Source organism: Hippoglossus stenolepis, chromosome 7 (genome assembly GCF_022539355.2).
Source record: "Hippoglossus stenolepis isolate QCI-W04-F060 chromosome 7, HSTE1.2, whole genome shotgun sequence".
Lineage (NCBI taxonomy): Eukaryota > Metazoa > Chordata > Actinopteri > Pleuronectiformes > Pleuronectidae > Hippoglossus > Hippoglossus stenolepis.
Genome location: NC_061489.1, coordinates 8,088,153 through 8,107,315, shown reverse-complemented (window position 1 = coordinate 8,107,315; position 19,163 = coordinate 8,088,153). Strand labels below are relative to the sequence as shown.

The following is a 19,163-nucleotide window of genomic DNA, read 5'->3' as shown; positions in this document are numbered from 1 at the left end:
TATTGTGACTGGTCTGCTATTGTTTACTCTTCTATGATTTTAGTTGCAGCTGCTAGGGAAACCAAGGGGAAACAACTTAAAGAAAATCTTTGTTACACTCAGACTGCTGTCATTACCAAGTGGTTTTAATCACGTGTAGATGCATTCTGTTTTATTCATGTGGTGCTTTTACTTGTATCTTGTTCATTTTTTAATCTTTGCTGTAAAGCCCTTCTAATGCAATGCTTGTGTGAAAGGTGTATTATTATTATTTGGATTCAGCTTGTACCCCAGGTATGAATCTTGTCTTAATTTGACTACTGAAATAAAAACCACAGCCCTTACACTTCATCTATTTATTGTTCTAACAGTAAAAACCAGTAAAGCCATTCTCTTCACAAAGTTACTCCCACTATCACTAGCTCCTTTGAAACTAGCTTGATTAGCATAACAACAAACCACTTCCTTACTGGATAATGTGCTGTGAGGCTTGTCTCTCTGAAATGAGTGAAGTCAACATCTGGGATCTACTCACATTTGGGGAATATTTGATAGTAAACATATGTGGTCAGTAGCCTGAGATGACCTTTAGCATTTAGCTCAGGCTTGGCACCGGGCGGGCTCTAGGACCCTGCGGTGTGGCGAAGACAGGTCAGCCAGGAGCAATGTTATGGTGGTTTTTACCTTTTTTTATTTACAGTCTGTGTTTCCACCTGAGCGGCTGCAGGAACCAGATGAACCATTGAGTCTGAGCCACGACCCACTGACCACCCCGCCGTTCACATGCTGCACTGCTGCTAGCTGCGGCTCTTCTCTCTGCTGCTGATGGAGCACATCCGACTACCGAAGGTAAACCCGCGGAGCTCACTGCAGTGATTCGACACCATGTTACCACTGAGCCTCAGTCACACAACACGGACCTCCATGTGGGCCCGCAGGCCATTCAGCTTTAATGTGCATAATTAATACAACACAAACAGTATAATGGGAGACTGGTGTGTCGGGCCACGTAGGCAGCAGGCTCCTCCTGCAGCTATCAGCTACATGTCACTGTGTGTGCGTGTGTGTGTATCAGTGCATCTGTGTCACAAACATATGAGTCGTGTGCTGAGCATGTTTGATGCCGATCCTCCTCCTCTAGGTGGAGAATGTCAAGCTGCTGGACAGACTGTCTCCCAGGAGGAGCAGGGCGGGGACCCTCTACCTGACAGCCACACACTCCATCTTTGTCGAGAACGAGGCTGGAGTGCGCAATGAAACATGGGTAAGCGTCAGCTTAGGACACTGCAAATACCCTCTGTGCAGCTAAGCATCATGATGCCCACGTTAAGCTACAGTGGCACACCATACACAATGTACCTCCGCTGAGACCCGACAGTCCCTTTATGAAACCACTCTTAAAATTCACAGCATCCAGATTTCTAATTGGATCTACACCTAATTTCTCACACTCATAAATACCAGCTTCCTGAACAGGCCTGGTTGTTTTCATCCAGATCCATGAATAATTCTCTTTGAAATCAACAAAGAATTCAAAAAATGCCAAATTTGCAATGTTAAAGAAAGTGAAAAAAAAATCCCAGATCTGCCTACTGATCCGGATCCGCAACTAAATTGAATGGGTTCCTCCCTGACCTATACCACATCCATGCACAGTTTCATGGAAATCCGTCCTGTAGTGTAATCCTGCTGATTATCAGACAAAGAAACAAACAGATGAAATCATTTCCCCCTTGGTTGGGGTAATAAATCCTTCAGTCCCATACATGTTATTTCTGGCATTTTGCCGGCGACAGCCAGTGCCTAGAGGTATTTTGTTTTCGGGTTGTCCATCTGTCCGTACGAACATCCGTCCATCTATCCCATTCTTGAGAACGCAATATCACTGAGTCATGTCTTTAGTTGCTATTGTTGGAGGAGAAGAAGTTGTGTTAGTCATTGTATGATCAGCACCGCACTGTCATTTAGGACAAAGCTGTTCTACATTCAAACTATTCATTGGAGGGTTGTTGAAACACAAGTCACGCTTACGAGTGAGCGCTGTCCAGCTTAATCCTAACAGTCAAACAAACAAACACAGATGAAAACATAACCTCCTTGGCAGAGGTATTATTTCTATCATAATAAAAAGTATTTTCTTGTCTTTGTTTGATCTTACTCCAGGTGCTTCACAGTTTGGTGTGCAGTGTGGAGAAACAAGCTGCCACGGCCTCAGGATGTGCTCTACTCATCCACTGTAAGAACTTCCAGGTTCTTCATATTGTCATCCCTCGAGAGCGGGAGTGTCAGGATGTTCACCTGTCGCTGCAGCGTCTCTCCCAGCCAGGTGAGCTGTGGTATGACACCAGCAGAGGACTGGTTCTGGGATGTTCTTACATTAGAGCCCAGTCAATACGTCAGAGGATCATTATTATTGTGGCTTATTTAGAGCAACACCTGTGCTGGATTAAACATCCTGCCTCTCAAATAATCTCTTTAGTTATTTTCAGAAGTTGTTTACTCCATAGTATCTGTGTGAACCTCAAAATTCAGCACTGTTCAGCCTCTACGTTTCCTTTCTCTCTGTTTTGCAACACTTCAGTCTTTCTAATTGCAAATTGGAGCTTTTGCTCATCAAACTTAAACTGAGAGCCTGTGTTGTGTGTTGCAGTGAGTTACGCTGAGCTGTATTGCTTCTCCTACAAGCCCAACGTTGACGAGAAGGAGAGGCGGCAGGAATGGGACTTCTTGGACCTCAAGGCTGATTACAGCAGAATGGGACTCCCCAACTCTCTGTGGAAGCTCTCCCCCATCAATCGACACTACAAGGTCACTGAGCTGACATCGATGACCAGTTGCAGCTTTCCATCCAAATATGGACTTCTCTATCGTACTGAGACTATCTCTCAGCCCAGATACATATTCCATATGTTCAGGGAATGACCCCCACCTGACAGATAACATGGATAATTATTTAAGACACACCGGTAGAACTTGCACGCACCAGTATATAAATCCCAGGTGTGCGTGATTACTCAGATTTTTCGATCTCCACTGAGCTTTTCAGACGCGGGTTCAGCAGAGATTGGAGATACAATTTAGAGATCTATTCACAAGACAGACAAGCATTTAAATCTGCTGCCTGGTGCAGGTGAGAGCTGGCCTTCGGCTCCTCTCAGGGTTGCTGTCACCTCTCGTGTGTGGGTCGTTGACAGGAAAAAGGAGAAAAGTACTGTGAAGCTCTGGCAGTCATCCAGCACACCGAGGGCATATTGTGTGGCGGTGCCCGCTGACGCGCTCAGGTGTATCCCCGTTATGGAAACTGCCATTGTTTGGGGAGTTGGTTTTGCAGTTGTCAGTGGCAAGGATTTGGTTGCCACCAAAAACCTGTCACTAGCCTTGCGTCTGGCGGGCTAGCTTCACTGGCCCTTCACCCCTGTGGTTGCTGGCCTTGGCGTCTTGCAAAGCCAGCGACGCTCCAGGTAGAGCCTTGCGCCGGAGCATAAAATGGCTGCAGACAGTGTCTGACCCTCCTGCAAGCTCAGGGGTGTGTAAACAGTGTACGTTTGTAAATAGTTTCTTTGTAGCACTGGCTCATCGGGTACACGATTAGAGCACTGGTAATATGATTGGGATTCTGAGACTGCTCTGCTTCTTCGCGAGTTGTCTTACAGAAATCCCTGTACATATGAAATATTTATCTGGGTGGAGAGATAGTCTTGATATAATAGAGAACAACGGTTACAATGTAACCTACAGTTCTCGGTTGCTCACTTTTTTATAATGTCATGTTTTTAAAGGTGAGTGACACTTACCCTGCTGACCTCTTTGTACCGGAGTCTGCCTCACCTCCGATCATCGTAGGGAGCTCCAAGTTCAGAAGCAGAGGCAGATTTCCCACTCTGTCGTACTACTCCAAAGAAAATCATGTAAGTTGACAGCGTACATTTTCTCTTTATTTTCCATATGCTTCCCACGATAACTAATACTATGATTAACACAGGAATGGTATGAACTGAAGCTCATGTATTTGGTTTAACAATATCACTGACGGGGTCTTTACGTGTGGACTTTGCATGCTCTCCCTGTGGGTGTGTGTAAGCTTTCACAAAAGTTCCAAGTCAGAAAGTGAGATTTTAAAGTCATAAAGCCCCAAAGTGAACATGAAGCCACTGCTGTTGAGTCACTGATGCTGCCCGCAGATGTTTTCTAGCCATTTTTAACTGTTAGGCCATAAATATTTATATCCCCTCATTCCATTTTCCAACTACACATCCGATATAGACAGTGAGCCTGAAATGGTAAATGGTCTGCATTTATATAGGGCTTTAAACCACAGGTTATATTCATCCACTCACGTACACATTCATACAGCACTCCTCAATAACACACAAACTCAATACTGATGGTCCATCACAGGCAATTAGGGGTTCAGTGTCTTGCCCCACCTGAGCCCCAAACTGATATTGTACTGATGGTACAGAAGAATCACCAAGACTCTGGATGTGGTTTCTAATTTCTAGTCACAAGGGCAGTTTATCCCACAATATTTGATATAAGATATACTTTTTGTATGAAGCACAACATACGGTTTTAATAAATTTGTTCCCCATGAGCAGACTACTTGTTCTGTAGCTGTTTGTCTAAGACTGACCTATGATCAGGTGGGTCAAGAGGTCGGTGTTAATATTGTCACATCACATCAGAGGCACATGATAATATTTATGAGGGGCAAAGCGAGAGACAAATGTCCAGTCAGCGATTACTTACAAAATATGCATCATTGCCACCCTCTACAACTCGGCTACAATGATTCATATTTGTGTATTTGTATAAATGCTAAGCCTGAACATTCATCATTTGTCCTATTAATCCCTGAATGGGCAGTTGGGAGTGCTTTATGTGTGTAAGGTCAGATTCCCAGGGTTGATGGTCCTGGGTGTGGATGTCAGCTCCTACAGAGGGACTCCACTCGAGTTCATGAGCCAGAAGGGAGAGTCATGCAACAACCTCTGGCTTTCTCCCTTGTGGCTCCTAAATGTAGATGCGAGAAACTGTGGGGTTGATTCATTTAAATCAAACATTCAGGGAAAGATAAAGTACTGTGAATTTGTATTCGTCCTGATTCTCACATATTGAATTTTTTTTTTTTTTTTGCTCTAAATGTCGTGGAAAACAATAATTTGCTTAAAATCGACTGCCGGGCGTGTCAACATTCCTGCATGAAATCTCTTGCCTCCTCCCAGGCTGCCATCTGCCGCAGCAGCCAGCCTCTGTCAGGTTTCAGCGCTCGGTGCCTAGAGGATGAACAGATGCTGGAGGCCATCTTGAGGTCCAATCCCCGCAGCGACTTCATGTATGTGGTGGACACCAGGCCTAAGGTGAGCCCTTTGTGCCCTGCGAAAATGCAAGTCATACAGTACGATGCTGTGTGTTCAGGTGGGCTTTATTTTCCAAACTGTGTTCAGCCAGCTGGTCCTGCGCACAGCAAAAGTATTTGAAAACATCCTGGTTGTGTAAAAACTGAACCATGGTCAAAATTATATAATGGAAACTTGTGTGAAACCATACTTTTGTATAGTTTTACACTTTTAACTGCCAATCTTGTGTTTTTCTAGCTGAATGCGATTGCAAACCGAGCTGCAGGAAAAGGCTACGAAAATGAAGACAACTACTCCAACATTAAATTCCAGTTCATCGGCATCGAGAACATCCACGTTATGAGAAACAGCCAACAAAAAATGCTAGAAGGTAATTATCATGTTCTCACGCTGAGTTTAAATTTATGTCCTGTGGAAACCGTTTGGAGACAGATGTGACAGATGTGCATTTTATCACTGAGTCAGAAATGTCCTCATATCACACATCTCACATCGCAGTGCCTGTTTAAATTTGCTGCTTCTTCCATTACTAGAGCAAGGCAGGACCCATGCAACCCCTGTGGCTTTCATATGCACTCATGCAGACTGAACTGTGCTGCAATCAGACCTCAAATGAGCCCACAGGAGAATTTCTGGGTATTATGCCGGGGTGCTCCGAGGAAGACTTTGAATCCATCTGGAATTTATTTCAGAGCTATTTTGGCTTCCCAGAGTGGACAATCCGAGACCTTATCCCCCAAAGAGAGAAAGAGGGCGTGAGAATGATGTGATTTGAAGTCTGAAAAGTTATAGCTGTTCTTAGTTGTGATAACTCTTTGCCCCCTGGTAGCACAAGGGAAGTCTTAAAAGGCTGGAGACACAGCGCCTGCCCTTCAGAGCATGCCGGACTCTCTCTACCCCATCACCCACTTCAATAAGATTTAGAAGACCCCCCCCTGGCAGCATTAGCGCAAACATTTCTCCTGAGTGGAAGTAAACTCTTGTGTTACAAAACCAGAGGCTGAATGAACCTGTTCACCTGGCTGCCCTCCTGTCAGTGGCCTCACTGTGCTTTTACAGGTCAGCAAACTGATGCATTGTCAGCGAAAACCACTTTGTCACCTCTGTGAGCGCCTTAATGAGTGAGGACACAGTTTGAATTCTGAGTGTTAATGTGATAAATTGTCCAGAGCAAATACAAGTCCAGCCGCGCAGAAATGGTTTCATGTCATTCTGCCTCCCCGTGAACTCGCAAATATTTATGTTGAACCCTGAAGATGGAAAAATAAATTTAGGCTCTGCTTTCTACAAGATAAGCAAACATAATGCAGGGAGCCTTATGGTATAGAAATGGATTTGTATTTAATTATCTTTCCTGACTTGTGTTATTGTGTTTGAGTATGGCTTTATGTTGCATTAGTATTTTTAAATGCACAATAACAAGACTATGACTGCAGCACACTGCAAAAATATATTTAATGTGTACTTTTTTTTTGTTTGGTCTATGTCCCATCCACTAACACGGTGGAGACAGTGTTTTCTATGGCTCAGACTGAAATGGCTAATCTAAGCAGGCACATGTTTGTTTATCATGATAAACCATCTTTTTGGGGGCATGTCAGCATGTTCTGGTGGTCCCTAAATTCATTTTGATTTATCTTATAGGGACCATGAATGTCTCTAGAAAATTCCATTGCAAAATTAATCCTAAAAGAAGTTGACAGATATTTCAGTCTGGATCAAATGCGTGACTAAATTAATTGACAGGGGTCCAAATTATCCATCACATGAGAATCTGAGAGGAAGTTCGTTTTTGAAAAACCGTGTGACCCATATTTTCCACACAGATTCCCCCATGAATTCACCGTCATGGATGTTGTCTTTATAATGAAAGTGAACGTGTGGTTTAATAAAGTCCAGAGATCAGGTATGCTCCATGTTTCCTGCCAGTGAGACAGCTGTGTTGTGGTTACAGTGTGTGAGCTGCGTTCCCCCTCCATGTCCAACTTCCTGGAGGGCCTGGAAGGCTCAGGCTGGCTGAAGCACATCAAAGCTGTTTTGGATGCAGGCATCTTCATCGCCAAGGTCAGTCTGGAGGTTAATCCCTGCTGTCTGCTTCACCACTGCACTCAATATTAGCTTAGGTGTGTGTGGGTCTGTGAGTGAGTGTGTATTGTATCCTTCACGAGTTGTGCCGAGACAACTTTTATTGAAGTCTACTCAAAAAAAGAGCACAATTCCCCTGCTGCCAAAATTGACTGTAGCATTGAATTGTTATACAACTACTTGCTCTCAGGCTCCACCAGTCAATTACATTAGATAGTAAGTGGTTGAGGTCAATCAGTTCAACTGAATATATCGTCCAACAGAAAAGGTTCTGGTATCTGGGTCACCATCTCAAAAACTGCAATTCACCAGAGGGATTTTTATGACCTATGAAATACAAATCCATCGGCCTAGTTTCCCAAACTTCAGCAGCAGAGACTCCCGACCTTTCTCTGACACCGTTCTGTTACATCCATTTTCATTATTGAGTCATACACATGAGTCTACAGCTCGTTGTTGCATTTTTAACCAGTACTGGAGAAATTATAACATCTCAGGTATGAAATTTAAGAGTATCATATGTTTATTAATGGAATGTTGCCATCCAGATTTGCTTCCTAGCACTCTTTCTTGCATTTACTGACACGTTTGCGATGTTTGCTAAGGCAGGTTGTCGCCTCCCACTGTTCATCAGGGGAATAGCATAAAACCAGTGGCAGGAATTTGGCGTCACATGTGTGTTCATATACAACATATAGGGCTGGGCGATAAAACAATATAGATAATTATAGCATTATAACTTTTCCTCGACAGAAATTTAAGACATGTCGATATAACGTCGATAGAACTCATCCCGTCCATGTTTTGACAGACAACATGAACAGCCAATGATAATGACGTCCAGTTTATTCAGGAACATAAATATGAATCATAATGGTAATGGTAATAATGGTATATGTCTTATATGTGATAACAAGTTATTTTGCTTTCTAACCATTGTTTATCTTCACCACCCTGAGTTTCTTTTGGCACTGACTGTGTATGTGTGTGTGTGTCACAGGCTGTAGCAGAGGAGGGTGTCAGTGTCTTGGTTCACTGTTCAGACGGTTGGGACCGTACAGCCCAGGTGTGTTCAGTGGCCTGTGTGCTGCTGGATCCCTACTACAGGACCCTCAGAGGACTCATGGTACGTACGGAATCTTTCCCTTTGCTAGACTGTGACTGTCACATAACCCTGTGGTACACACTGTATCATATAAATATATCGTAGTTGGTAGTCGTCCTCACTGGGCCTGCGAGGCTCGTTTCTTTGATCAGCTGGATTTGTGAAGGATAAGATGGAATCCAAAAAGAGCCACTCTGGAAAGTAATTGGGAATTGCCCCTGAAGTCAGAATAAAATGAATCCACACAGAGGGTGAAAAGGTCCAGCCATTCTTCAGGGATTGACTGTGCACAATGTCTGATCCTTTAGTCATGAATAACTGAAATTAAAGATGTTCAAAAACTGTCATCTTCCCTCTGTTTTTTTTGCACTTAGGTCCTCATCGAGAGAGACTGGGTCTCATTTGGACACAAGTTCACCCACAGGTGTGATTCTAAACATTAGGCGATCTGTGGACGCTTTGTTTTGATCTAACTGTACCCAACTCATCTCCAGGTGCAACCACCTGGTCGGAGACCCTAAGGAGGTGTCTCCCATCATCGACCAGTTCCTGGAGTGCGTGTGGCAGCTGATGGAGCAGTTCCCCTGTGCCTTTGAGTTCAACGAGAGGTTCCTCATCACCATTCACAGCCACATCTACTCCTGCCAGTTCGGCAACTTTATTGGCAACAACCAGCGGGAGAGGATCGAGCTGGGGTGAGATTTAAACCTGCTGCTGCTGCCATCAGTTTCTTTTCCTTTTCACAGCTCAGACATCTGGTCTGAGGGAAGAGTGACGACTGAGGACAAGGGACAGCTAGTAGTATTTTATGTCACTGGGCTTGTACAAGTTAAGACAACTGGAAACAAAACAAAATTAACTGATTATATTGTCTTAATCTACCATTTGTCTCACAGAGTGCGTGAGAGGACTCACTCTTTGTGGAGTTATCTGTGGATGAACCGCACAGACTACATCAACCCTCTGTACAGGCCGGACCACAGCCAGACTCAGGGGCTCCTCCGGCCCTCTACTGCCCCCTACTGCTTTAAGTAGGTTGTCACTAACAGCAACTAAACCACAGCTTAGTTGGAAATCTGGTGTACACATGTTTGTAATACAATTCTGAGTTAAATACTTGCCCTCTGATTGTAAGAAAAATACTCACAATCTGAAAGTGAAGCTTCTGTAGGGGTTAAAAGGGGCTTAATCTCATACGTAAACTTGCTTTGTATAGATTTTGGAGAGGCCTGTACAATCATTTTGACCGAGGGATGCATCCACGTCAGTCTGTAGAGGATTACCTTCGGGCCATCCAAGAGGAGACGCAGCAGCTGGAGGAGCAGCTGACCTCACACAAACAGGTAGGACCAGCGCTGTCGCTTCTTCCTGCTTGTCCCTTCTCATGAGAAAAAGAAACTGCTCCAGTGGTTGTCCTGCTTATAGAAAATTACTGTTCTTTATGTTCTACGTTCTCAATAGAAAATTGCTCAACTGGAGCAGGAGCAGGTGTGGAGAGTCACCCAGAAGACAACCCCCTGTGATAAGAGCCCCACAGCGTGGGCCCTCCTTGATGATCTAACCATGGCCAACACCCCTCAGGACTACACTGGGGACTTCATCACCAGCAGCCCTGGTCATCTGAAAACACCAGACAGCAGCCTGATCCTCCTGCCGCAGGACCTGAACAAAACATCTGAAGCCAACCTCTCAAACGGCAGCGACCAGGAGTCTGGGATCGCTGACCTGAGCTGTCGCTCACCTCTCAGCGAGGACAGCACCAGGGATCCAGACTCAGATGAGGCTACCTACTCTGCTGCCTGAGCAAATGTAGCATGTGGTTGGAGGCCACAGAACAAACTCCACCTGTACATTCACCAAGTCATCTGGGTATTGGCTAACATCAGTGAAAAGTCTTGCACTGGGTTACACAGCTGACTTGCACTTTTGTTTGCATGTTGTGCGGTGGACTCTTCCTTTTGCCACTTAAATACATAATAGTTAAAGTTGTCTGCTGTAGCTGAAACATTTCATTCTTACGCCAGGGAAAGAAATTCTGAAAGTAATAGCAAAGTTGAATATTGTTCAGTGTCATGTATGTTGTTTGACAGCAAACTTGGCCCATCAACATAGATGGTTAAAAAAGAGGTGATGCTGATGTCATCTAAAAAAGAGTTTCCTTAAGTTAAAAGCAAACTAAGAACAATCCTGAACATTTGTCTCTGTGTAACATGATTGGTGTAGAAGTGTGACTGCTTTTTACTATGGATTTCCATACGTCATTTCATCATTTTGCTTTACAATGTAAACACTGTAAAAGTTAAACACTGCTTCAGTAGTAGATGACAACAGCCTTATTTCCAACTAGGAAAGCATTGTTAGCTATAAAAAAATTCAATTTTATAAAGCAATAAAAGTCAGTTTGCACAGCTCCAATTAGAACAAAATGCTAATAAATTATTAAATAGAAGTCAAACATGATAAAAGGGATGAAACACGGACAATAATGTAATAAACAACCTGTGGGGAGAAAAACAGCAAACTCAAGGATATATAACGTGAGAACAGCATATAAGCTGCTGTCACATTGTTCTAAAAGATTGATCTCCTTCTCCGTAGTGTTTTGATCATTTTGTCCGACCCCTGTTCTAAATGCTGTTGCACATTTTGTTCACTGCTGCTCATAGACAGTCTGGGTTCAGGATTTCCATCTGACCTGAAAGACGAGCCGTGATGCTCTTCGACACAAAGTTGAGTTTATACGTCAGTGTCGCCATGTTTCAGTCCCACAGTTCATGTTATAAACGCACTCCGCACACCACAGTGACCTCAGCTGGTGTTTGTAGTCATTACACTATAATAACCACTGGTTAGTTGTGGCTGATAAGCTCTGAATTTGTACTGAACACAGTGACCAATCTAAAAACACTTTCAACACCAGATTTGTTGTGATCAAACCAAATGTTTTACCAAAGGGAATCAACTGTCTGCAGGTATAAAGTGGAGTCAAGGATAGAACTACTGAACAGACGAGAGCATGTGAACATAAATATTCTGCCGTTTAGTGAAGCAGATTAGTGACTGTTTTTTTAATATGTGTGCCATTTGTAGAATTAGGTGTAGAGTTAGGATTAGATCTAGTGTAGTACACATTACTGTAGGTGCACTCCAATACTGCAAACGAACAAAGTACAGGTTATCCAGCGAGGCATGTTAAGAATATTTTTGTACTTTTGACCTATTTTTTTGACTACTGTAATCTTTCTTTGATGCATGTTGTTTTTTATTTGTACAAGAGTTTGACCTTGTATAAAAGAAAGAGCTTTATATTACTGTGTGTGTTTGTTCGGGTGGAGAAAGAGCCAAATTTGTCAAAATGACCTAAATGCAAAGTTGTATCTGTTGTGTCAATGTTCTTGTGGTAATTAATAAATAAATAAATATAATACTATCAGTCAAATAGTTCTATTTATTCATTGTGACCATTTATTCAAATATTAAAAACACATGTTCTTATATATATGTCCTGATATCCAGCCATGCAGATCATGTTGGTTTTATTTGAAGTTTCTGGATTATCTATTGATCACACTGAAAAGTGTTTTTGTTTGTTTTTTGTCGTTTTCAATTCTGCTTTTCTTCTGACCAGCTTTAAAGTCAAACAGGTAAACATGTGAGCGGCACAGTCTGACATGATAATAATGAAATGTTCTATTTACAACAGAAGTCTGGCTGCTCTACACTGCCCTCCTCGTTCCCTTTGTTCTGCTCACATCTGTATTACTGCAACTTGGTCTTTCTTTATCTGTACAACTAAAAATGAACTCAGTGTATTGTTGTAATTGTCATAATTAGGACTAAAACAGCTTATCTGGTGTTATCAGTTAGGTTGAGTCAGTAGCAACAAAAGCTGTCCCTCACTACAGGTTCAATCTCTGTTGTTGATGAACATCTGCCCAGCTGTTCTGACCTCTAGCTTCCAATTAGGTAATTAAGGGGAAAATTGAAAACTTGACTTTCTCTGCTGATCGACTGAATATTTTGTATAAACACAGTTTTAAAAACGTTTTTTTAAGTTACGTTTTTAAGTTAAGTTACATAAAACAATATCAAAAGACTGAGCCATTGATAACAATAGAAAATGCAGTGTATAATATACAATACACACATGTATACCTACAAAAATAAGAAAAGGGATAAACACACAAGTGGTTAATCTGTAATTAAAGTGTGTATGTTCTCACAGAAAGATTGTGCTTTTTAAAGTTTGAAACAGTTCAGATAACTTTTGTATGGTCAAATATGCTAGAAAAAGTTGGGAGTTTTTAGGACATTTGCTAAGATGATGAAATTATTATTTCCCCAAACCCTGCCTTTATGCTCTCAATTTAAATACCCAATTTTATGTTTTCATTTGATAAAGTGTCATATGCTTTCTGAAAGCGTTCCAACTTGTATGAGTCAAATTACAGTAAATGGAAATGTGGATTTAATATTGGAATCATATAAACAAACACATTAACATCGAAATGATTATCAAATGAACGTCCGTCATCTCTGCTGATACTCACACTCACGTGGAAAGCGAACATACACGCACAGCACGTCGGTCTTTACGTGCTGACGCAGTGTTGTAGGCTCGGCTATGATGGCAGCCGGGGGTTGACATCGATACAATACTCCATATAAACTATTTAAAAGTTAGCGGAACAGCCCCGACACAGTAACGTAGCACAAAGTACGAGTCTCCAGATAGCACACGCTTTAAACACACAGCCGCCCGGGCTGGGGAACGGTAAGTGATCCAGGCTCCTGGAGCTTTGCTGGAGCGAAGTGGCGCCCACTGCACACACACACACATAGAAATACCTGTGTGTGTATATATGTGTATGTGTGAGTGACAGTGTGTGTGTGTGCTGCTAGTCGTGTCTTTCACGTGTTGCACACACTCTTCTCCATGTGTCGAGCCGCCGGTCCGCTGGAGAAGTGCTGCTGAGGGGGGAGCCAGCCTCCGACCTGAGAGCCTCACTGTCCGGCTCATGTTCAGCAGCGCTCAGCCTGTAGCATGCTAACTGCTAACTGCTAACTGCTGAAGGGGAAGGGGCCTGTCTGTCTGTCTGTCTGCTTCTCTCTCTCCCTCTCTGTCTTTCTGTCTGTCTCTCTCTGTGTCTGTCTGCCTGTCTGCTTCTCTCTCTCTCTGTGTCTCTCTCTGTCTCTCTCTCTATGTCTGCCTGTCTGTCTGCTTCTGTCTCTCTCGCTCTCTCTCTCTGTGTCTCTGTCTGTCTCTCTCTCTTTTGCTGTTCCTCTCTGTGTGTCTGTCTCTTTCTCTGTCTGTCTGTCTCTCTCTCTCTTTTTCAATGTCTCTCTCTGTGTCTGTCCCTCTCTCTCTCTCTTTTGCTGTCTCTCTGTGTGTCTGTCTGTCTATCTCACTGTCTCTATCTCACCGTGTCTCTCTCTGTGTCTGTCTCTAATGTGTGTCTGTCTCTCTGTCTCTCTGTCTGTCTCTGTGCTAATGTGACGAGTTCATCTAGCACTATATAAAAGTGTCACAGCTGAAAGGAAGAGCAAACGGCTCAGAGACTCATTTATCCTCTTCACTACCCTCAGCATGTTGTTTCCTGCAGTTCTTATTATAAGGTTATCTATATATTGTTGACCCTGTGTATCTGGAGATCATGTGTTCAATGGCTGCCACTATTGGTCAATCACAGGTCAACACACACACACATACAGGGATCAGTCTATGAACTGACCGTCTATCTCTTTTCTCTTTGCATGGTGAAGTGGCACTATGCCCGCAGCTACTGTGGATCACAGCCAAAGAATATGTGAGGTTTGGTCCAACAACCTGGAGGAGGAGCTGAAGAGGATCAGACATGTCATCCGAAAATACAACTACATCGCTATGGTGAGAGGCGCCCGTAGACACAGTTAGTCTGACACAACGCCGTTTGATACATTTTCGTCCATTGTCGATGGACCAATGTATCGGTCTCACGGATTTTGTATTGGCCTATCACAGATGTATCGGTATTTGCAGGGGCGGACTTCTTGGGGGGAGAGTTTCCCCCCCCATCCAGAGAGTTGTCTCCTTCTATATTATTGCGAAGATAAGAAATGTGATATGTGATATGATGCACTGATCATGTTTACAGATTATAAGGCAGTAACAGGTGCAGGGTAAAGTATATAAATTGATATGCGTTGTACCATATATGACTACTAGCTAATTTACATTAGAAGTCTCCTGCCCAGTGACATGAGGGCAGAGACAATAAAACATAGAGCAATCCTATCCTCTCTTCTGCAAATGGCCAAACAGCCGACAACCTCTCAATCCACGGTAACGACATATATTATGAGGAGTTAGTATTGGCTGATATCAGTATCGGGAGTTTTTTTTTAACCACAGTCCAGGAGTTCATGTTTTCACCCCTGTCATTTGTTTGTTGGTTGTTTGTTTGTAAGCAACTACGGGAGAAATTAAATACCAAAAGGCTCAGTTGAAGGATGGAGTATGGTTCAGGGAAGATGCCATTAAATGTTGTTGCAGACCTGGATCAGGGGGAGGATGCAGGAATCTTTGATTTCACTTTCCAGGGATAGTCCCAGGGTGTGGATTGTTATGAAAAGAATCCGGCATGTCTAGGGGACTGATTTCTATGAGTGTGTGTGCAATTTGTGCAGCTTGATTGACTCTAAGGGGACTGTTGGACCTTGGTGGAGCTCCAGTGCCGTTCTAGTTTACTCCACTGTGCATAATATACTGTCTCTTTGCAGGACACAGAGTTTCCCGGTGTAGTAGCCAGACCAATCGGAGAGTTCCGGAGCAACGCTGACTATCAGTACCAGCTACTGCGCTGCAATGTGGATTTGCTCAAGATAATCCAGCTGGGCCTCACGTTTATGAACGAGCAAGGGGAATATCCTCCGGGGACATCAACGTGGCAGTTCAATTTTAAGTTTAACCTCACGTAAGATGATTTTCCTGTCGCGGTCACCTCTGATGTTGCAGTCAAACATATCCAGAATTTTAACCTGAGATTAGTCAAAATTTGCTTCAAGTGCAATGTTCTGCCTCTGTGTAGTCAAGTAGAAAACTAAAATTTGCTAGAGTACAGAAGTATTTCAGCTTTTTTTTACACTAACAAAACACAAGCCAACATTTTAAGCTATCTCCCGCCTTTCCATTTTTATCTTGTGTGTTTATAATATGAATACTAATTGTGTGATGCGTGTTGTGTCTCATCAGAGAGGACATGTATGCACAGGACTCCATCGAGCTCCTGACCACTTCAGGGATTCAGTTCAAGAAGCACGAGGACGAAGGCATCGAGACGCTCTACTTTGCAGAGCTGCTGATGACATCGGGGGTGGTGCTCTGTGATGGGGTCAAGTGGCTGTCTTTTCACAGGTATTCTGCTTTGGCAATGAATTTGTTTTTGTATCTCGACTGCAACATGTGAACTCTAGAAGCTGCCCTGTCAGCAGCCACACAAGAGAAGATTTTTTTTTTTGCTTTGCTATAATAAGAGCTAAGATGTTACGCAGAAATATGATTGTTTTGCCACAATTAAGAAAATAACTTAAGATGAATTTACTGTTAAAATTGCTGTTCAATTACCAGTATTTATATTTACAATCTGCTGCTTAACATCTTCATTTCGCACTCAGTTTCCCACTGTGTCTCCATGGCAAATTGAGGCTAAAGATAACCAGGCTCTGGATATTAAACAAAGCTTAGGTTTCAAACATCACTGTCATCTTGTTCAGGTATTTAGAACAAACTTTAACAAACAGGCTCTAATGTCATTGTTGTTTATATTCTTGGTTTTCTTGTTGAATCTGTATTTCTTTAATTTGTCCTAATTGTGAATTCAGTGTTGATCTTTTTGGAAAATCGCTCTGTTGTGGATGAACTTTCTTTTAACCACTGTTGATACTAGTTGTGGTAAAAGTGATATCTGATCTTTGTGTAGTTATTTGCCCTTCCATGTGTCTTGGTCTGCCATAAGAAAAAGAACCTGTCAGGCTGTCATTTATTATCTTTGTTAGACGTGAAAACCTCTTGAATCCCTCTGCTGTGTGTGTTTGTAACATGATGTTAAATTGTGTGCTTGTGTTGGTGTGTGTTGCAGCGGCTATGACTTTGGCTACCTGATCAAGTTTCTGTCCAACGCGAACCTGCCGGAGGAGGAGGTGGACTTTTTCGAGATTCTTCGCTTGTACTTTCCAGTCATTTATGACGTGAAGTACCTCATGAAGAGCTGTAAAAACCTGAAGGTACTTTGATAGAAATTACAGCAGTTTTATTAATACAAAGCTTGAGTGTGGCCCTCAGCTTTTCCTTTGACTTCAAGCGTTGATCTCGTGAGTCAGTGGCTGTGTTTTTTTTGTTTTCAGGGCGGACTTCAGGAAGTAGCTGAACAGCTGGAGCTGGAGAGGATCGGACCACAGCATCAGGCCGGCTCCGACTCGTTACTGACAGGCATGGCTTTCTTCAAGATGAGGGAGGTGGGTACATGCACTCCTTTACATTAATCTGACGACATTGTGGTCTCATGTCAGAACTGGAATGGCACTTAGTAGAGTATATACCTCCACCAAGGCCCAACAGTCCCCTAAACATGTCTGATTTGTTCTCACCGTGTTAAAGAAAGTCCTGGATCTGCCCCCTGATCTTGACAAACTGAATGTGTTCTTTCCTGAAAGTTTCGTGGTAATCCATCTAGTAGTTTTTGAGTAATCTTCCGACTACTAGACAGAAAAAGATATGACAAACAAACAGACAAAGACATATCCTCTTTGGCAGCGGTAAGAAGCTCCCTGGTCACTCTCTCTCAGTCTAAGCTCGAAATTTTATAGAATTGTAGATTGTAGTTTTGTTATTTTTCCACTTTTTATTCACTGAAACTTTACACACTCGTCAGAGTCAAGTCTGTGGTCTGATTGTGTAATGGTTAAAATGTTATGATCTACAGCGCAAACAGGAGCGCACAGTAGTGTGAGCATGTGGCATATAGCGCAGCAAATAACGCTGCACGCACCAAGTAAGAGATCTCTTTGTAATTATTATTATTATTATTATTGTTAAATACTGTGATTAATTTATTAGTATCATATGGAATGAACATGTGTCTGTTCTAAGTGTCACGTTCTTCTAACATTGTTTTCTACAGATGTTCTTTGAGGATCATATCGACGATGCAAAGTACTGTGGTCACTTGTACGGGCTCGGCTCAGGCTCCGCCTACGTCCAGAATGGAACAGGAAATGCTTACGAAGAGGAGGCTAACAAGCAGCAGTCGTGACATCACACCGAATACGATAAAAATGGAAGATCACAAAACTTATATACATCGTTTAGTGAGCTGTTTCTCATAGGTTCTGCTCATCTTAGATTATGATGGTCAAAAGCCAAAAGTCACAGCTGCCCTCACCACGTGCTGCTGTGCGTGTGTGTGTGAGTTTTGGTTTAGTTACATCTGACATGCTTGAAGAGATGGGATTTTAGTTTTCCTGAAATGTTCTGTAGAAATATTTTGCACTTTAAAAGCTCTAACCTGATTTTATATGGAAAGCTGAAAATGTTTCCGATGTCTCTCTCCTCTTTGTTGCCTTGTTTGTGTTCCCGTTTTACATCGCGAACATGTGAATCTTTACCATCATAATAATGGTTCTCACCATGCTCAGCCTTAATACTAGCTGCACTCTTATCTTTTAAAAGTTTTAATTTATTGCGCTAGTTTTCTGACACTGAACACTACACGTCACTGCGCTTCTTCTCTGTTGATGAGAAGGGGAGTTCTTCTCTGTGAGTGTGTTTACGTGCACATGAGTAGTTATTGAGATCTTTTTCATTTGTTAATAATATTGTTGACAAGCTCTAATCCCACTGGGACTCCTCAAGCTGGTGTATTGTGCTGAAACAAGTTTCCTCTGTTGTTGCTGTTTTTCAGTTTTCACGAAAAAGCTCAGAATAGTTGTATATTAATATATGTAACAAGATGCATACGGTGGGTTTTCATTGAGGGGAATGTTGAGTATTTTTATTTGTGCATGTAAACACCCTCATTGACACAAGCACATATGAACATGGAGGAAATTGCCTCTCGACCAGATCTATAAAAACTATGAAAAGGCATTAAAAGAAAAACAGTCAACGTGCTGAGGCTTCCCTGAACTACTCTGCTGAGAGTAAATTTTCATTTTTAATTGAAGTTAAGGATTTGTAGAGTTTTAGTGTTGTAATAAATGAAGAAAAACTATAACTTTTACTCATTGGGAGGAAAACTAACATTTGTTTTTAACGTTTCTCTCCAGTGCAGTTCATTTCACTTGTAGTTCTGGCCTTTGAATTTTGTTCTTGTTGCTTTCCAGAGTCATGCTTCTTAGACCAGTCGCATGTACTAAAACGTTTGAATAAATGCTGTGTTGTTTAATAGTATCCTGAACTTCCATATAGGTGTGTTGAAGTTGTAGGTTCACGACTTATTAACCCGCCTCAGCGTCGAAGCAACTGGGACACTTATCTTTCTCTCTGCAGCACATCTCACACTGCAAAGGAGTAAAAAGAAGAATATGCAATACAACAGGATTGTTTTCAGATTATTTTGTAAATAAAGGCTTGAAACTTTTCTACCATTAAAAAGGCT

At 42.4% G+C, this 19,163-nt stretch overlaps 2 protein-coding genes across 2 annotated transcripts; both read left to right on the top strand.

The window, feature by feature from the left end:
• The first annotated feature begins 488 nt into the window (after positions 1–488).
• mtmr7a (myotubularin related protein 7a) lies at positions 489–11,962 on the top strand. The gene is made up of 14 exons (XM_035161987.2): positions 489–828; positions 1,121–1,243; positions 2,143–2,305; positions 2,630–2,787; positions 3,759–3,887; positions 5,205–5,339; positions 5,577–5,709; positions 7,294–7,403; positions 8,425–8,550; positions 8,904–8,953; positions 9,024–9,224; positions 9,426–9,560; positions 9,746–9,872; positions 9,991–11,962. The coding sequence occupies exons 1-14, from the start codon at positions 805–807 to the stop codon at positions 10,330–10,332; spliced, it is 1,956 nt and encodes a 651-aa protein (XP_035017878.1). The 5' UTR covers positions 489–804; the 3' UTR covers positions 10,333–11,962.
• Positions 11,963–13,107: 1,145 nt separating this feature from the next.
• cnot7 (CCR4-NOT transcription complex, subunit 7) lies at positions 13,108–19,159 on the top strand. The gene is made up of 7 exons (XM_035160809.2): positions 13,108–13,303; positions 14,293–14,416; positions 15,289–15,482; positions 15,761–15,922; positions 16,647–16,791; positions 16,912–17,022; positions 17,688–19,159. Exons 2-7 carry the CDS (start codon positions 14,300–14,302, stop codon positions 17,817–17,819), a joined length of 861 nt encoding a protein of 286 aa, XP_035016700.1. The 5' UTR covers positions 13,108–13,303; positions 14,293–14,299; the 3' UTR covers positions 17,820–19,159.
• Positions 19,160–19,163: the final 4 nt, after the last annotated feature.